The sequence below is a fragment of the Nicotiana tomentosiformis genome, chromosome 5, assembly GCF_000390325.3.
Source record: "Nicotiana tomentosiformis chromosome 5, ASM39032v3, whole genome shotgun sequence".
Taxonomy (NCBI): domain Eukaryota; kingdom Viridiplantae; phylum Streptophyta; class Magnoliopsida; order Solanales; family Solanaceae; genus Nicotiana; species Nicotiana tomentosiformis.
In genome coordinates, this window is record NC_090816.1 from 126,599,078 (window position 1) to 126,613,521 (window position 14,444).

The 14,444-nt window shown below is 34.1% G+C and overlaps 1 protein-coding gene across 1 annotated transcript; it reads left to right on the plus strand.

The window, feature by feature from the left end:
• Window positions 1-3,849: 3,849 nt before the first annotated feature.
• Window positions 3,850-7,778, plus strand: LOC104104890 (uncharacterized). The gene is made up of 2 exons (XM_009613077.4): window positions 3,850-4,184; window positions 7,542-7,778. The coding sequence occupies exons 1-2, from the start codon at window positions 4,050-4,052 to the stop codon at window positions 7,605-7,607; spliced, it is 201 nt and encodes a 66-aa protein (XP_009611372.1). The 5' UTR covers window positions 3,850-4,049; the 3' UTR covers window positions 7,608-7,778.
• Window positions 7,779-14,444: the final 6,666 nt, after the last annotated feature.

Consider the following 14,444-nt stretch of genomic DNA (forward strand, 5'->3'; position numbering starts at 1 on the left):
AGATCAAGGTTCAATTCTCGGCAGAGACAAAAAAAATGTTAAAGAGATTTCTTCTCATTTGCCTATACTTTGATAGGCAGTAACAACAATGACTACGCCTCAATACCAAATAAGTCGAATCGACTATATGAATCCTTATTGACCATGTTACTCATTTAAGCTCATCACAATTTAATATTTTATAAGACTAATATTGAAGAAAGGGAATCTTAGAGCAACAGTAAAATTGTCTCTGTGTGACCTATAGATTACGGGTCCGAGCCGTGAAAGCAGCCACTAATGCTAGCATTAGTGTAGGCTGTCTACGTCACATCCCTTAGGGTACGGCCCTTTCCGGACCCTGCGTGAATACGGGATATCTTGTGCACCAGACTGCCCTTTTTATTAATATTGAAGATACTTAAAGTTCTCTATAGTTTCAAACGGCATATAAACCTCTAATTGGGCTAAAAGATTACTGGAAAAACATAAGACCTAAAGTAAATGTACTAACATGACTAAAACTCAATTCCAGCTAATTGTTATCATCTATATAGATCACATAAAGCAGAAATAAATGGTGAGACAATAATCAAAACATATGTAATGGAAAATGGAAATGAAAAAGTTTGGAACATAGTATCTACTACTCTACAATTAAAATCCAGTGCATTATTATGGTAGCTGAGATTAACTACCCTACTCAACTTCCACCCACCATAATTGTTAAGTTTGTCACATTGACAACAACCCTATTCATACTCTTCATAAAAGCCCATCTAATTTCTTTATTGCATAGGGCAAGTGATAGCTCTATCCCAATCTTTCTCTTCTTTTCCTTATACATATAGGGACTTGTGGGGGCTGCATATTTTTCCAATAATGAACCAATATCACATGTAGACCCTTTCAACATCAATAGTAAACAACAAACTCTACTAACATCACCTAGGTCCTACACTCTAGAAAATAGGGAAATTCAATCTTAGCTTCAATGTTTACACTATCATTTTCCCATTATTATACAAATAAACATACATTTCAAGGGCTTCAATGTTTACACTATCATTTTCCCATTATTATACAAATAAACATACATTTCAAGGGGAGTCTTGGCGTAACTTGTAAAATTGATGCCATGTGACCGGTAAGTTACCGGTCACAGGCTCGAGCCGTGAAAACAAACTCTTGCAAAAATATAGGGTAAGGTTGTGTACAATAGACCCTTGTGGTCCGACCTTTTCCTGTACCCCACGCCTAGCGGGAGCTTAGTGCACCGGACTGCCCCTTTATACAAATAACCCCAGTGGTCAGTAAAAGATTAGTTAATGACCAAAACATTCAGACAATAGATATAGATATAACTTAATGACAGTAATGAATATCTCAGTAAACATCCTCGCTAAGCAAACAATATTTTATAATGAAAAAGACTATCAACATCAATAAAATATACTAACAATGTGGAGTAATAAACAAATCTACTAAACTTCATTAAGAGAGAGAAACACTCAATCAATGTATATATGTATTATACTTCACTCTGAATCTAGTACTTAATCCAAGTTTTTTGCTACTTAAGAAAAAGAATCACAATTTTTCATTACTGAAAAAGAGTAAAATCTAACGCTAGTTCAAGGGCACAAATCCCAACATCAAGTGGCAAAAGATTACCTGGAAATAGCTGTCCTTCAAACAATTATAAACAAATCAAATCTAAGAACAGATATTCCTCTCCCCTTTCAGACTCACATAAACACAAATCAAAGACCAAAAAAAAAAAAAAAAAAAGATCTAACTTAACTTAATTTTCTTTCCTTTTATAGAAAGAGAGATACTTTTTTTTTGATTTCTTATGGATTTAGTAATGACATCCAAAGCAATTACAAGTTTTGGGAGTGAAAGAACAGTAACCAAAAGGCCTGTTTGGTATGTTGCAATTGATAGCATAGCAACAAGGAGTAGGCAAGCAAACTGCTTTGGCCCCACCACAGCAAGTGCAAAGTGCACAAATCTGAAAACCCCCAAGCTTTCTCCTTGTGTTATTCAGCATTATCATCATCTTCTCTGCTTTCCCTGGCTCAATTAGTGGCACCATTTCTTCTGACCCGTTTGCCTACAATAGCAAAATATACCTCAAAACTCCATAAAAATTCAATCTTTATACCAAAATAATCTGACCCTTTTGCCTACATAAGCTGTTACAGCTAAAAATTCCATAAAAACTCAATCTTTACACCAAAAAAACCCTTTTGCCTGCACAAGCAAACAAGCTCAAAATTTCAAAAAAAATCAATCTTTAGGCAAAATATTTTTTGACCCTTTTGCCTACAAAAGAAAATATAGCTCAATATTCCATAAAAATTCAATCTTTATACCAAAAAAAAAAAGTGACCCTTTTGTCTACGCAAGCAAACAAGCTCAAAATTCCAAAAAGAAATTCAATCTTTATGCCAAACATTGTTTGACCCTTTTGCCTGCAAAAGCAAATATAGCTCAATATTCCATAAAAATTCAATCTTTATACCAAAAAGATTGACCCTTCTGTCTACAAAAGCCAATATAGCTCAAAACATTACAAAAAATTCAGTGTTTATATCAAGAACTTTAATGGGATCTATCAAGAAACAAGAAACTACATTAAGAGAGAAAAAGAACTCACTTGACAAACTGGGGCACCAAGAAAACTTATAAATAACACAAGAAATAGAAAGGGGAAGAGAACCCCACTAATAGTAGCAGACATATTTTTCCTTTTTTGTGCTATATTCTCACAATTTTGAGTAAAATGTAGAAAGATTGTAACTTTGAGGTTGGTTCTTGATCTTTCAGCAGAGAGAAGTTTGGATTTAGACTTTTGAGTTTGGTTCTTGAATTGTCAAGAAAAGAGTTAAAATTAGGAGAAGGTTGTTTTGAAAATGGAAAAGAAAAAAGAATGGGAGATTTTGGGGGAAGAGAGGAAAGTGAAATGAGTGTTGTAGTTGGGTCACAGTTAGTATAGTATAAATGAATCTCAGTAAGAGCGTAAGTGCAAAGTGGAGTCACAAAGTCACAGGTATATTATAGGTGAGTGTGAATGTAATTATGTGAGTCATTATTGGCCTCTCAGCTATTTTCAGAAATAAGCTTCCTATGACAGATAATTTTCTCTTTTTTTTCTTTTTACTCAAGGACAGATAACTTTTTCTAAAAACTAAAAACAATTAAGAGGTAAAATTTCACAAAAAAACTGGTACAATTGTAACTCTCTAGATATATGATAAAGACTTACTAGCATGGTTGTACTTTGGTATTTATATCAATCTAATGTGCACTCTGTTCCTCTAATTCTACGTGACATATTTTCTTTTTTTATTATGTTTAAAAAAATATATTATATTTTTATATTTGGTACTCCTTTTGTCTCAAAATACTTGTCATGTTTCGCTTCTCAAAAATTAGTTAATTTAATTAATCTTTGAATCTAAATTGAATTAGATTAATTTAATATTTTAAAATTAAAATTTAAATATTTAAAAACTATACAAAAAATAGTATAATTTGCAATTCTCCTCATATCAATACGGTAAAAAATCATGTTAAATGTTGGTCAAAGTTCTCTCGAAAAGCAAATTTGACAAGAACTTTGGCACGACCATTTAACTTTAAATTTTTAATTTTATATAGACATATATTTATGATTATTTAGCCAAATATCATCACATAAAATGCGATAGAAAATTTATAAATTAGAATAATTTATAATTATCTTAGGTGCACTTATAAAGTGAAAATATGTACTCTCCATTAAGGAAAAAACAAATTGAATCAGATTCTTTTTCTATCCTTGTTTATATTCCTAATATGTTTATTTAGAAGATATTCTCACACTCACCTGTGAAAAAAGAACACAACACAGAAATATTTATTTTAAGAAATGGGTATTAATTAACTCTAAATAGTTCTAGCAAATGAATCAAGAACTCTAAAATAGGAGCACTTACATATAAATGAACATTCAAAATTCCATTGTCTTATTTTCAATTTGTTTAATTCCAAATTGTAAAGAGGCTGCAATTTGAAGCAAAACAATGGCGAAGCGGTTATCGTTGCCGTCGCTTATGACTCGGGCTGTTAACTCAGTATTCACTTTCGTCCGATTCGCTGAGTTTGAGATTCTCTTTGTCCTCTTTTTCCTTATAGCATATCTAATCTTCAAAGATCTGGTTAGCCTCTCTTCTTTACCTTTATTTACTAAATTGGGTTATTTTCATTTTCTTAAAAAATGTTTTTTTTTAACTCTTCCATTCAATTATTTTAGAATTTACTGTTAATTGCATATTGCTACAAAAATAGTAACCATTGAATTGTTCCCTTTATTTGCTTTTTAACCTTATCAGCAATTCGATTCAATCAATCATAGTATGTAAGAATTAAAAAAAATAAAAAAACTACTACTTGCATTTGTTAACTTGAGAGATCAAATGGATAGTAGCAGGATATTTGAGCTTATGTATAAAGTTTTCTCCTTTAAAGATTGTTTCCTTATAACATTAGAGTTCGAGGCAGTTTGTGCATACGACTATTTCACCGAGTACTGTTACCTCGCACCAGTATAGCTGCTAGGCAGCTCTGAACACCAACCTCGACTATTTTACCTAGTACCGTTACCTCCCACCAGTATAGCTACTGGGTAGCTCTGACCACCAACCTCGGCTATTTTATCGAGTACCGTCACCTCCCATCCGTATAGCTACTAGGTAAATCTGACCACGAAGGTTTAGATAGGGCAGCCCGGTGCACAAAGTATCCCGCATTCATGCAGGGTCCAGGGAAGGGCTGCACCCTAATTGGTGTGATATAGGCAGCCTACCCTAACACAGGTGTTAGTGGCTAATTCCACGACTCGAACTTGTGACTATAGTTCACATGAAGGTTTAGACAGATGGGAAGAAATCACCTTACGTCCTTTTTATCTGATTTGAACCTTGATCTCCCATGTTTTTCACCTATTTGTGTAGCTATCCAACAATTTATTAGGGATGAGCTTAAATGAAGCGACATGATTAGTGAGGATTCATATAGCCTAACTCGATTTGCTTGGGATTTTGGGATTGAGACTTAGATGTTGTAGTTGTAGTCCAATAATTTAAACAGTTTCCAATAATGACCCAAATGCAAAGTATGAACTGTACAAAGTCAAGAATTCAAAGATTTTCCTAATTTCACACTTACAAGTTTTTGTTTTACAATTCCCTATTCCCTAATGGTTCTGACTATTAACCAGCTGTGGTCTGAGAGCATTCCATCTTGCACTCTAGTTAAGGTGGTCAATCTTTCATTAGTTGCTTCATTCTTGATTTAGGGATTGTGTTTTTATGTATCTTAAATGTCATTAACAAATTTTAACTGTAAGAATACTTTACTGTCATTCAAAGTGATGACATCTGATATTCTTGTTCTTTATTTTCTCTTTCAAATAAACAGACTTTTAAAAGTCTGTGATTTGCCCTTTCAAGTTTCAACCCCCAAAAAAGACATGTGATTATTGAAATTATCTATTTATGATACAGCCTGTCTGCCTCTAATTGCTGCATTGCTTTTTGGTTGGAAAGTAACAACAACATACCCAATGTAGTTCCACAAGTGGGATCTGGGGAGGGTTGAATGTAAGCAGACCTTACCCCTACGGCCCTACCTTTAAGAAGGCAGAGAGGTTGTTTCCGGTAGACTCTCGGGTCAGGAAAGATAAAGGGAAGGGCAATAATAAGCAAAGCAATCTGGCAACCGAAGCAAAAATACAAAACTAACACTAGGTAATGCAATCAGAAAATCAAAACAAAGGCAACAACAAGTAATAACAGAAGTTTAGGGCAGTGCCGGCTAGAGGGTAAAGCCAATGAAGCAATGGCTTTAGGCCTAAAATTTCTAGGGCCCCATTTTTTAGATTAATAATAGGTTAATACTAAAGTAATTTTTCCAAAATACATTTGAATATTTATGGTAAAAAGATATAAGATTTTTCTAAAAAAGAATAGAGATTATTATTTAGCCAATGTGACTTATGATGACTAATACTTAATTTGCACTCTCATATTAATATTCTTCTTCTTTTTCTTTCTCAAAATAAAACTTGTGTTTTATATTCTCTTTTCCCCCTCTTACCAAGGTGTCTATTCTCTAAAAAGATAAGGGATGAAAGTCGGTAAAAGTTTACCTACACTGGGTGTTTATACTAGGACAATGAATGTAAGATATATCTCTTGCACACATATTTTTTTACACTTAACCATAGTTGAGTGATATACATTTTCACTTTGATTTGTTGATTCTTAAGGTTAATTATTTAGTTAGGTGCAAACTCCCAGCGTCGATGAGTTTTTATCGATAGAAGACATGAATAAATTAAAATTGCTTCATTTTCATTTTTTTAAGCATTGCAGCAACAATGAAATTTATCCTATATCAAGTTATTGACTTCTAGAATCAAGTTCTAGTGTTCTAACATACTATTAGTTTTTCATTTATATTTGAAGTTTATTATTTTTAAGTTTAAGGCCTCTCAAAAGAGTTTGGCTTTAGGCCTCTAATGTTCTTGAGCCGCCTCTGGTTTAGGGATACGAAAATACATGAAAGACACTAAGTAATGTACTAAAACTATTGTTACAAATAAGGACAGCGCTCGGCTACCTAACCTTTCTGAAGTAATTTACAAATATTAAAATGAACTCAAAGAACAAGGAAGAAGAACAACAATATATGTAAAATAAATGAAAAGAAAAGAACATCTAGAGTTCATGAGTCCACCAAATGTGTATTCATTGCATGAATCCATGAAGGAATTTCTTGAAAAAGATTCTTGATTTTCCTTTTACATGTGTCCCTTTTCCTCTTTCATTAATTGTGACTGAGTTTAAGGCTCTAGAGGTAGTTGTTAGGAGAATGTAGGATGGAGTTCTCATTAGTCAGTCAACGGTCTTCAAGCTGCTGTTAGTTCAATCTATCAATACTGGTTGTAGGGTAGCACTGGTACAAGATAAATCTGAAGAATAATATATGTCTGAAGCAAGGACAATCTTGTCATTCTAGTGCCTGGTATTCGCTATTCAGATCCAGCTACGGCTTTTAGAAGATGGTCTCGTTATACACTAAAGTAATTCTTCTCATCTGCCTAAGCCTTGACAGACAAAGCTGGTAAAAGGTTGCAGGTACCTGGAGGAATAATCGAAGTGTGCACGAACTGGAGGCCGTACACCACGGTTACTGAAGAAAAAAAAAGAGACGGTCTCATTATACCTACAAGTTACTTCCTTGAAAAACTTTGCAAGTGTTAATAACTAGGATTGTGGTCGGTAATTACATTGATTTAGGTTGAACATCCACCCCGCATAGTTCTTCATGTTTGTAGTCTCTACAATCATAAAAAGCTGTTGGTTCCATTACATTAGATTTAAAATCTTGACTATGAAATTTTGTTAGAAATGATGCTTTTTAAGAAGGAATGGTTGGTTATGCTTTTGATGCTTCTCATTATACATAAATCGAACGATTTGGATTAATGTTCTTTGTTTTTCTTCTTCCAGACATCAAGACCTGAGTATAATCAGATATTGCTGAAGAAATCGGGTGGACCTGATTGGTTGCCTTAAATTATTTGATATTCTTGTGTATTTTCATGTAATATAGCAAAATATGATTTTCTTCTTAGCTTAGCAAATGTTTAACACTTAGTTGTGAATTGTGATAATGAAATTTCTGGTTTCCTATATGGGATGTACTAACTGATATTCTCTCGATATGGTTCATTTTTCACTTCCCCAGTTGCTGTAAGAACAAACGCCTTCTTTCCTATTGGAAAGGCAAAACTGTTTTTTTTAAATGTTGGCTAATTACCTATATATAAATAGATAAACCAGCTACTTCTGAACAGAGTGTGTAAATCAACCTAATGCAGCACAGATCCTTCTCAGAAATAAATCTTTGCTACTTTCAGCACTAATATGCAAATGGCAATGCTTGGGGGAGGGGGGGGGAGGGGGGAGAGTATATCTGGTAATTGAAAAATAGTCACAGTTTTAAAAATAATTAGGATTTAGCCACTTTTTCATGTAAAGATAAAATCTTAACAAAAACACTCTTAAAAATCCGGAAAAATGGAGCATAATATGCTGGAGTTCGATTTTTTTACATAAAGATTTTCATAATGTGATGGAGTTCCAACGTAATATGCTGGAAGTTTATACGCATGAGTTTCATAATACATCATCTTATACTGGAACTTTTCGTGTTTTAGCTAGGGTATTTTTGTCCAGATTCTATATCTACATAAAATGGTAGCTATTTTTCAATGACTTTATTACCAGTCCGAAAACTGGTTAGACAATGCTATTTTCACCCTAAACTACCCACCATTCTAAGATGTATTATAAAAATATCAAATCCAAATATTTCTAACGTATTGAAGTAAGGAACCATGGCCTACATGTTTGGAATATATTCTATTTGAAAGAGTTGGAAAAGCACTATCTCGTTGCATAAGGTTTTTTCCTTTACGAATATGAGAAAATAGTTTTCTTTTTCTTTTTTCTGGAAATTTACGAGTTGCTATTTTGACTCTTCAATAAGAAAAAGATACTGGGAAAATGCAAGCTTAACATGCCTTTCTTTATCTATTTTGATTCAAACCTCTCTATAACAACATCCTTATATAACAGTACTTCGCTATAAAAGCCAAGTTTTTTCGGAATCAAATGTCATGTTTTGTTATAACATATGTTCTCTATAACAACAATTCGCTATAACATCTAAAAATATTCGGAACAAACGAGGCTGTATGAATGTCTGTCTAGTTGGTTGGCATCATCCATTCCTGCTGGGGTTTAAGGTTCCATGATTCATAGACTCGAGTGATTACAATTTGTTCTGTTGATTAGCTAGATCACAAGCTACTGCAGGTTTTTCCATATTTCAATTCTTAGAAATGATTTTTAAAACTGTTAAAATTTCCAGTCATCCTCTATTGAGACTTTCCAAGAAGTCATTTTTAACACTTTTAGTAATGCGGATTGGGGTGAGTCAGTAGAGGACGGAAGATCAACTTCGGAATGAGAAAATATCGTTGTGAAAGCAACTTGACGAAGATAAAAGAGTTCGACACCTGAAAACCCCGAAATAGAGCTCATATTCTTGCTAAACTCTCCATTCTTAGCATGACAAATATTGAATAAAGAGATGACCGAGGGGGTACTGATTTGAGGGAAGCATGAAGGAAGACGTCGAACGAATATGTTAAAAGAGATGGCTATGAGACCAGTGCAAGCAATATGTTGAAATAGTAGATTTAGTAGTATGCTTTCTTTTTCCAACCGAATTTTTTTTTATTTTATTTCTTTATCCTCTTTCATAGTTAAACTCCATCAATGATAGTTTTACAAAGCATAATCAGTCTCAAGATTGAACAAAGGAAAATGATTGCATAGCATAATCAGTCTCAAGATCAAATAAGGAAAAGGACTGCAGTATGATTACATTCAGGCGAAAATAGTCTAAACTTGATAAAACCTCTAAATAGGGATACATAGGATTCATACAACTGTTGCAGTATGGTAAAAGTGCAGTTGAGTGACTGATGCCTTCTTTCTCTTTATTTCTTCCGGGCAAAATACATAATTTACCCATCAAACTTGTAGCGAAATCCATGTTACACACCTCACGTTCACGAAAAATCTTTTACACACTCAACCTTTTAAAAGTGTATCTAAGACACACCACTTTTGTGCTTGACCAATTTTTCAGATAACGCGAAAGTCACGCCCTAATAGGGTTGTGACACGTGTCATTGACTTTAAAAAGGAAAAAAAAATATTAGAAATTATAATTAAAACCCATCTTCATCTTCCCATTTTCTATCTTAAGCATCATTGTTGCTTCTACCATAGTTGTTTGTGAGAAAGTTTTCAATAACACCAAAATTCAACCACACTATCTAAACAACTAGTCGAAAATAATCGAGCAACAAATTAAATTCAACAAACCAATAAACAACAAAACCCAATGAATTTTCAAGCTTTTTTCGATCCCCAACAATGGTGGATTCAAGATTTTTTTATCAAACCTTCAATACTATTTTTAAAGTTTCTAAATCTATCACAAATAAATAATTTTCACAAAATTTGGACAATAAACCAACAAAAACCGCTCAATTTTAGATCTAAAATTTTATGTTCTTTCAAAAATTCTATTTGGGGAAGAAGATTTGGGGGGGGTGGGGGTCTAAGGAAGAAAATCAGAGGGAGGGGGAGGGGTTCCTGTGGGGGAGAGAAGACAAAAATGGAATTTTTTATGGGCTTCATGCGTTTTTTTTAGGTGTAAACACGCAAGTGCTATCTGGTCAAAAGTAATGTGTCTTAGACACACTTTTGAAAGGTTAAGTGTGTGATAGGTTTCCCGTGAAAGAGAGGTGTATAACAGGGATTTCGCTGCAAGGTTGATTGGTAAACTATGTATTTTGCCTTTCTTCTAGCAAATCCACTAACAATATAAGATCATACTAACTCATTGATGACAACAACAACATACTCAATGTAGTCTCATAAGTTGAGTCTGTGGTAGAACTGACAATATGGGCCGGGTCGGGTTAGCCCAGCCCAACTTATGTGGGCTTTAGCAATTGACGGGTCGGGTTGGGCTAGCCCACCATTTTGATGGGCCTTATAATGGTCAGCCCACCCCAGCCATATGTGAACCGTGGGGTGGGCCCCCACGGGTCGGCCCATCATTTTTTAAAATATAATTTTATATTTTTTCTATAAGTACTAATCTAAAAAGGATAAATATTTAAAAATTAAAAAATATCTTATTAGAAAATTTTCACAAAACTAAATTACTTTTTGTATTGATCCAATATATCATAATAAACACTAAAAAAGTAAAAGACAAGACTATATTTCATTCACTAAAAGTCAAAACTCAAAACAACTATTCAAGAGAACGTCCATGTTGCTTAAGGGATATCCAACACATCATCTTTATCAAACACATTTGAATCCGCTTGTGACAAGGCTGTCTTAACATCTTCACTTTCATCTACATCTACAATTCATATGCAATATTAATTAGTTAAATATTAAGAATAATTAAATTTTAAAAACTAATAATATTCAAATTCACATAAAAAAATATTATCAGTTTGAGTTTAGGAAAAGTCGTGCAGCCAATTTTGAGTAGTAACAAGTGTTTGGACATTTTCATGATGGATGCAACTTTTGTACTAGGTAAGAACACGCCCACCAATGCAAAATGATGATTCCGATGCTACAATGTCTTATACTTTTTATATTTAATATATTTTAAATAAATATTCTTATTAGGCCCACGGGCCAGCCCAATTCAGCCTCAATCAAGCCTCACGGGCTTACTCATGTCGGGCTTAAAAGTCTCGTTTTTAAATGGGCTCCAAAAATTCTAGCCCAACCCTACTAATTTACGGGCCAAGCCCATATTGACGGCTCTAGTCTGCGGAGGGTAGTGTGTCCGCAGACTTTACCCAACTCATTAACAGTTTACTCAAAAATCAGGTCCAGAAACTCGTAAACTTTCGGGGGAAGTGCACAGTTAACCACTAGTTAGAGATGTCTTTACTCTTTAGTCATTGTTTAAAATATATTTACTCTTTAGCCAGTGCTTAATAATTTTTTTAACCGTCCGGACAAAAATTTCCCTGTGCTAGACATGGGTGTTGTGTAAATATTAAGAACATGGTGTTCTTAACTTCATGAATGATGTGTAAATATTAAGGACAAAGTGTCCTGTATTTGCACCTTGTTGATAAACTTTAGGACCACATATCCTTAACTTCATATGTGCAGTGTAAATGTTAAGAACATGGTGTCCTTAACTTCATGTGTGCAATGTAAATATTAAAGACATGGTGTCCTTAACTTCATGAATGATGTGTAAATATTAAGGACAAAGTGTCCTGTATTTGCACTTTCCGTTGTTAAATTTTAGGATATCATGTCTTTCACTTCATATGTGCAATGTAAATATTAAGGGCATGGCGTCCTTAACTTCATGTGTGAAGTATAAATGTTAAGGACACCATGTCTTTAATATTCACATAGCACTCATGAAGAAAGGGTAAAAGTGTCTTTTCGTATTAATTTTAATAGAGTAGTGGCTATTTTTGCTCAAAATATCGAATAAAAACTAAATATCATATTAAAAAGTGACTATCCCACGCCATTGAATGCAAACTGTCAGCTGAGGTTTTCTCGAGACAGACACACACACCCTCCAACATCTGAAATCGCATACAGACGAATGACAAAAAATCTACCGCACCTACCTGTCGCCAAGAAGCTAACTGTCTAGCAAATTTGTCTGAGTACTTTATTTTCTGACAGAAGAAAAGAGATTGTGTTTTAGAATGAAAATGACAGAATACTACCAAGCAATCATTCATATGATAGGTTTCAACATGAATTTACAAACGGCTAGTCAAAGAAATTTGATCAAGGCAGTGTGAACCATTGAAGGAAGTATACCTCACATTATTATCCAATGTTTCACCAGAAAGAAAAATAAGCATTATTATCAATAAATCAATATACACCAAATGAGTAAAGAGACTCACATGAATTTAGAGGTTGGACAAGTATTTGTTAACTAAAATCTAATTGTATCTCTCTGAGGAGGAGGATGTAAACTCAACATTCATAAATTCAAGAAAACAGAATATATTGAAGCGATCTCCTCTGGTACCTACTGGTATTTCTCGATCTAGTTAGCCACGAACATGCCCTGGAGGGGGTTACCAGAAGGTTAATCCAACAACCAAATCATACAAAAAGCAGTTCTCCAAAATTATATCGAAGTCAACACCATACAATACCTAAACATACAGAAAAATTGTTTAAACCCCATTAAAAGAGATCAAAATTTGTTATAGCATAAATCCCAACATGGCCAAAAATAAAAGAAAATTTACTCACTCCTACTAACCATTGAATAAATCACTAGAATAACTATTGTTCCTTCCATTTACACGAAAACACTGTATTCTATACTAACAGATTTTTTCTCCATAGATCTTTCAAAGAAGAGAATGCTGCTAATAACAGTGCCATGATCTAGAGGCTCCTCATCACAAAATATCATATGGTTCTCAGTGTAACTCCCTGAATAACTATTTACTTTATTTTGTTGTTGATTGGCAGCGACTCTCTGACCATCTTTTTCAAAAGATTCAAGGATCAGCTAGTGACATCAATAAATCCACTGATTATGAATTCATAAATGTAAAGGGCAGCCCGGTGCACTAAGCTCCCGCTATGCGCGGGATTCAGGGAAAGGCCGGACCACAAGTGTCTCTTGTATGCAGTCTTACCCTGCATTTCTGCAAAAATCTTCCTTTATTAGGTCAAGACAGAAATTTCTACATTGGATCAGAGACTTGTTAGAGCTTACATCTTCCTGCCAAATCCAATCCTCATCTAGGAGAACGGGATACTAGGTTAAATATCCTCTGGTTTATGTCAAATTACAAGGTTGACTACTTCAACTTCATTATATCATGGTACATCTCACTTAGTAAATTAAAACTTCAGATGTTTCACGGATCACCAGAGAGCTCTAGCTTCCTATTAATAAGTTGGCATAGATTGTAAGATGTCTTACTGCACCCAAAAAAGCAATGACATCCTATTTGCACAAGTTGTCATTCCAGTACCACATACCCCTAATATATTCTTCAGAGATGATCTTGTTGCCACAGATATGTGCCACCTTGGAATGAGATCTGCCAATATCCTGGAGCTTGTTGGATGACAATTGTGGTAATCCTGTAGCCTATAAAATAAAACTGCTGAACATACATCATGCGGAACTAGTTTTCGGGTTTGTTTGAGAGAGAAAAAGGTACAATTACACAAGTAGCTACCTACAAGGAAGAAATCCTCTCCATGATTTAAAAACAAGTACGTTCTTTCTTGAAATTCAATTCTATTTTTGAGAGAGATATATACATGGCAATAAATGGAAAAGCTGAACTACACGATCAAAGTAAAGAGGATGAAGGATGGAAAAAGCAAAATTTAAGTTAAGAGGTTACATCGCTTTTTAACTGCTTTCCCGGTGGAATGTGCTGCTTCCTTTTCCGATCACTGTAATACAGAAAATTCACAGGGGACTGTTAATAAACTTATTTAAGATGGAGAAAGAGTCATCACTTCCATAATGAAAACTATTCTACCTACCTAGGTGCTGTGTTTTCCTCAGTGAGCCCCTAACAATTCCAGTTACCAGATAATAGTGCACCGAACAGGCGGAGAACGATCCATTGACATCATTTACGTTTGTAATCACCACAAGTTACCTCATACAAAACCTGCAAAGAGAATATCTGCCAAAAATAAAAGAGAAAAATAGAACAAAAAGTTCAGTTAATCATAATACTTAGAACTTAGAAGGGGCAGATTGCTATTTTC

Coding starts and splice junctions, on each gene's coding strand:
- LOC104104890 (XM_009613077.4), top strand. CDS start 4,050: ATGGCGAAGCGGTTATCGTTGCCGTCGCTTATGACTCGGGCTGTTAAC. Junction 4,185..7,541: donor ATCTAATCTTCAAAGATCTG/GTTAGCCTCTCT, acceptor TTCTTCTTCCAG/ACATCAAGACCTGAGTATAA.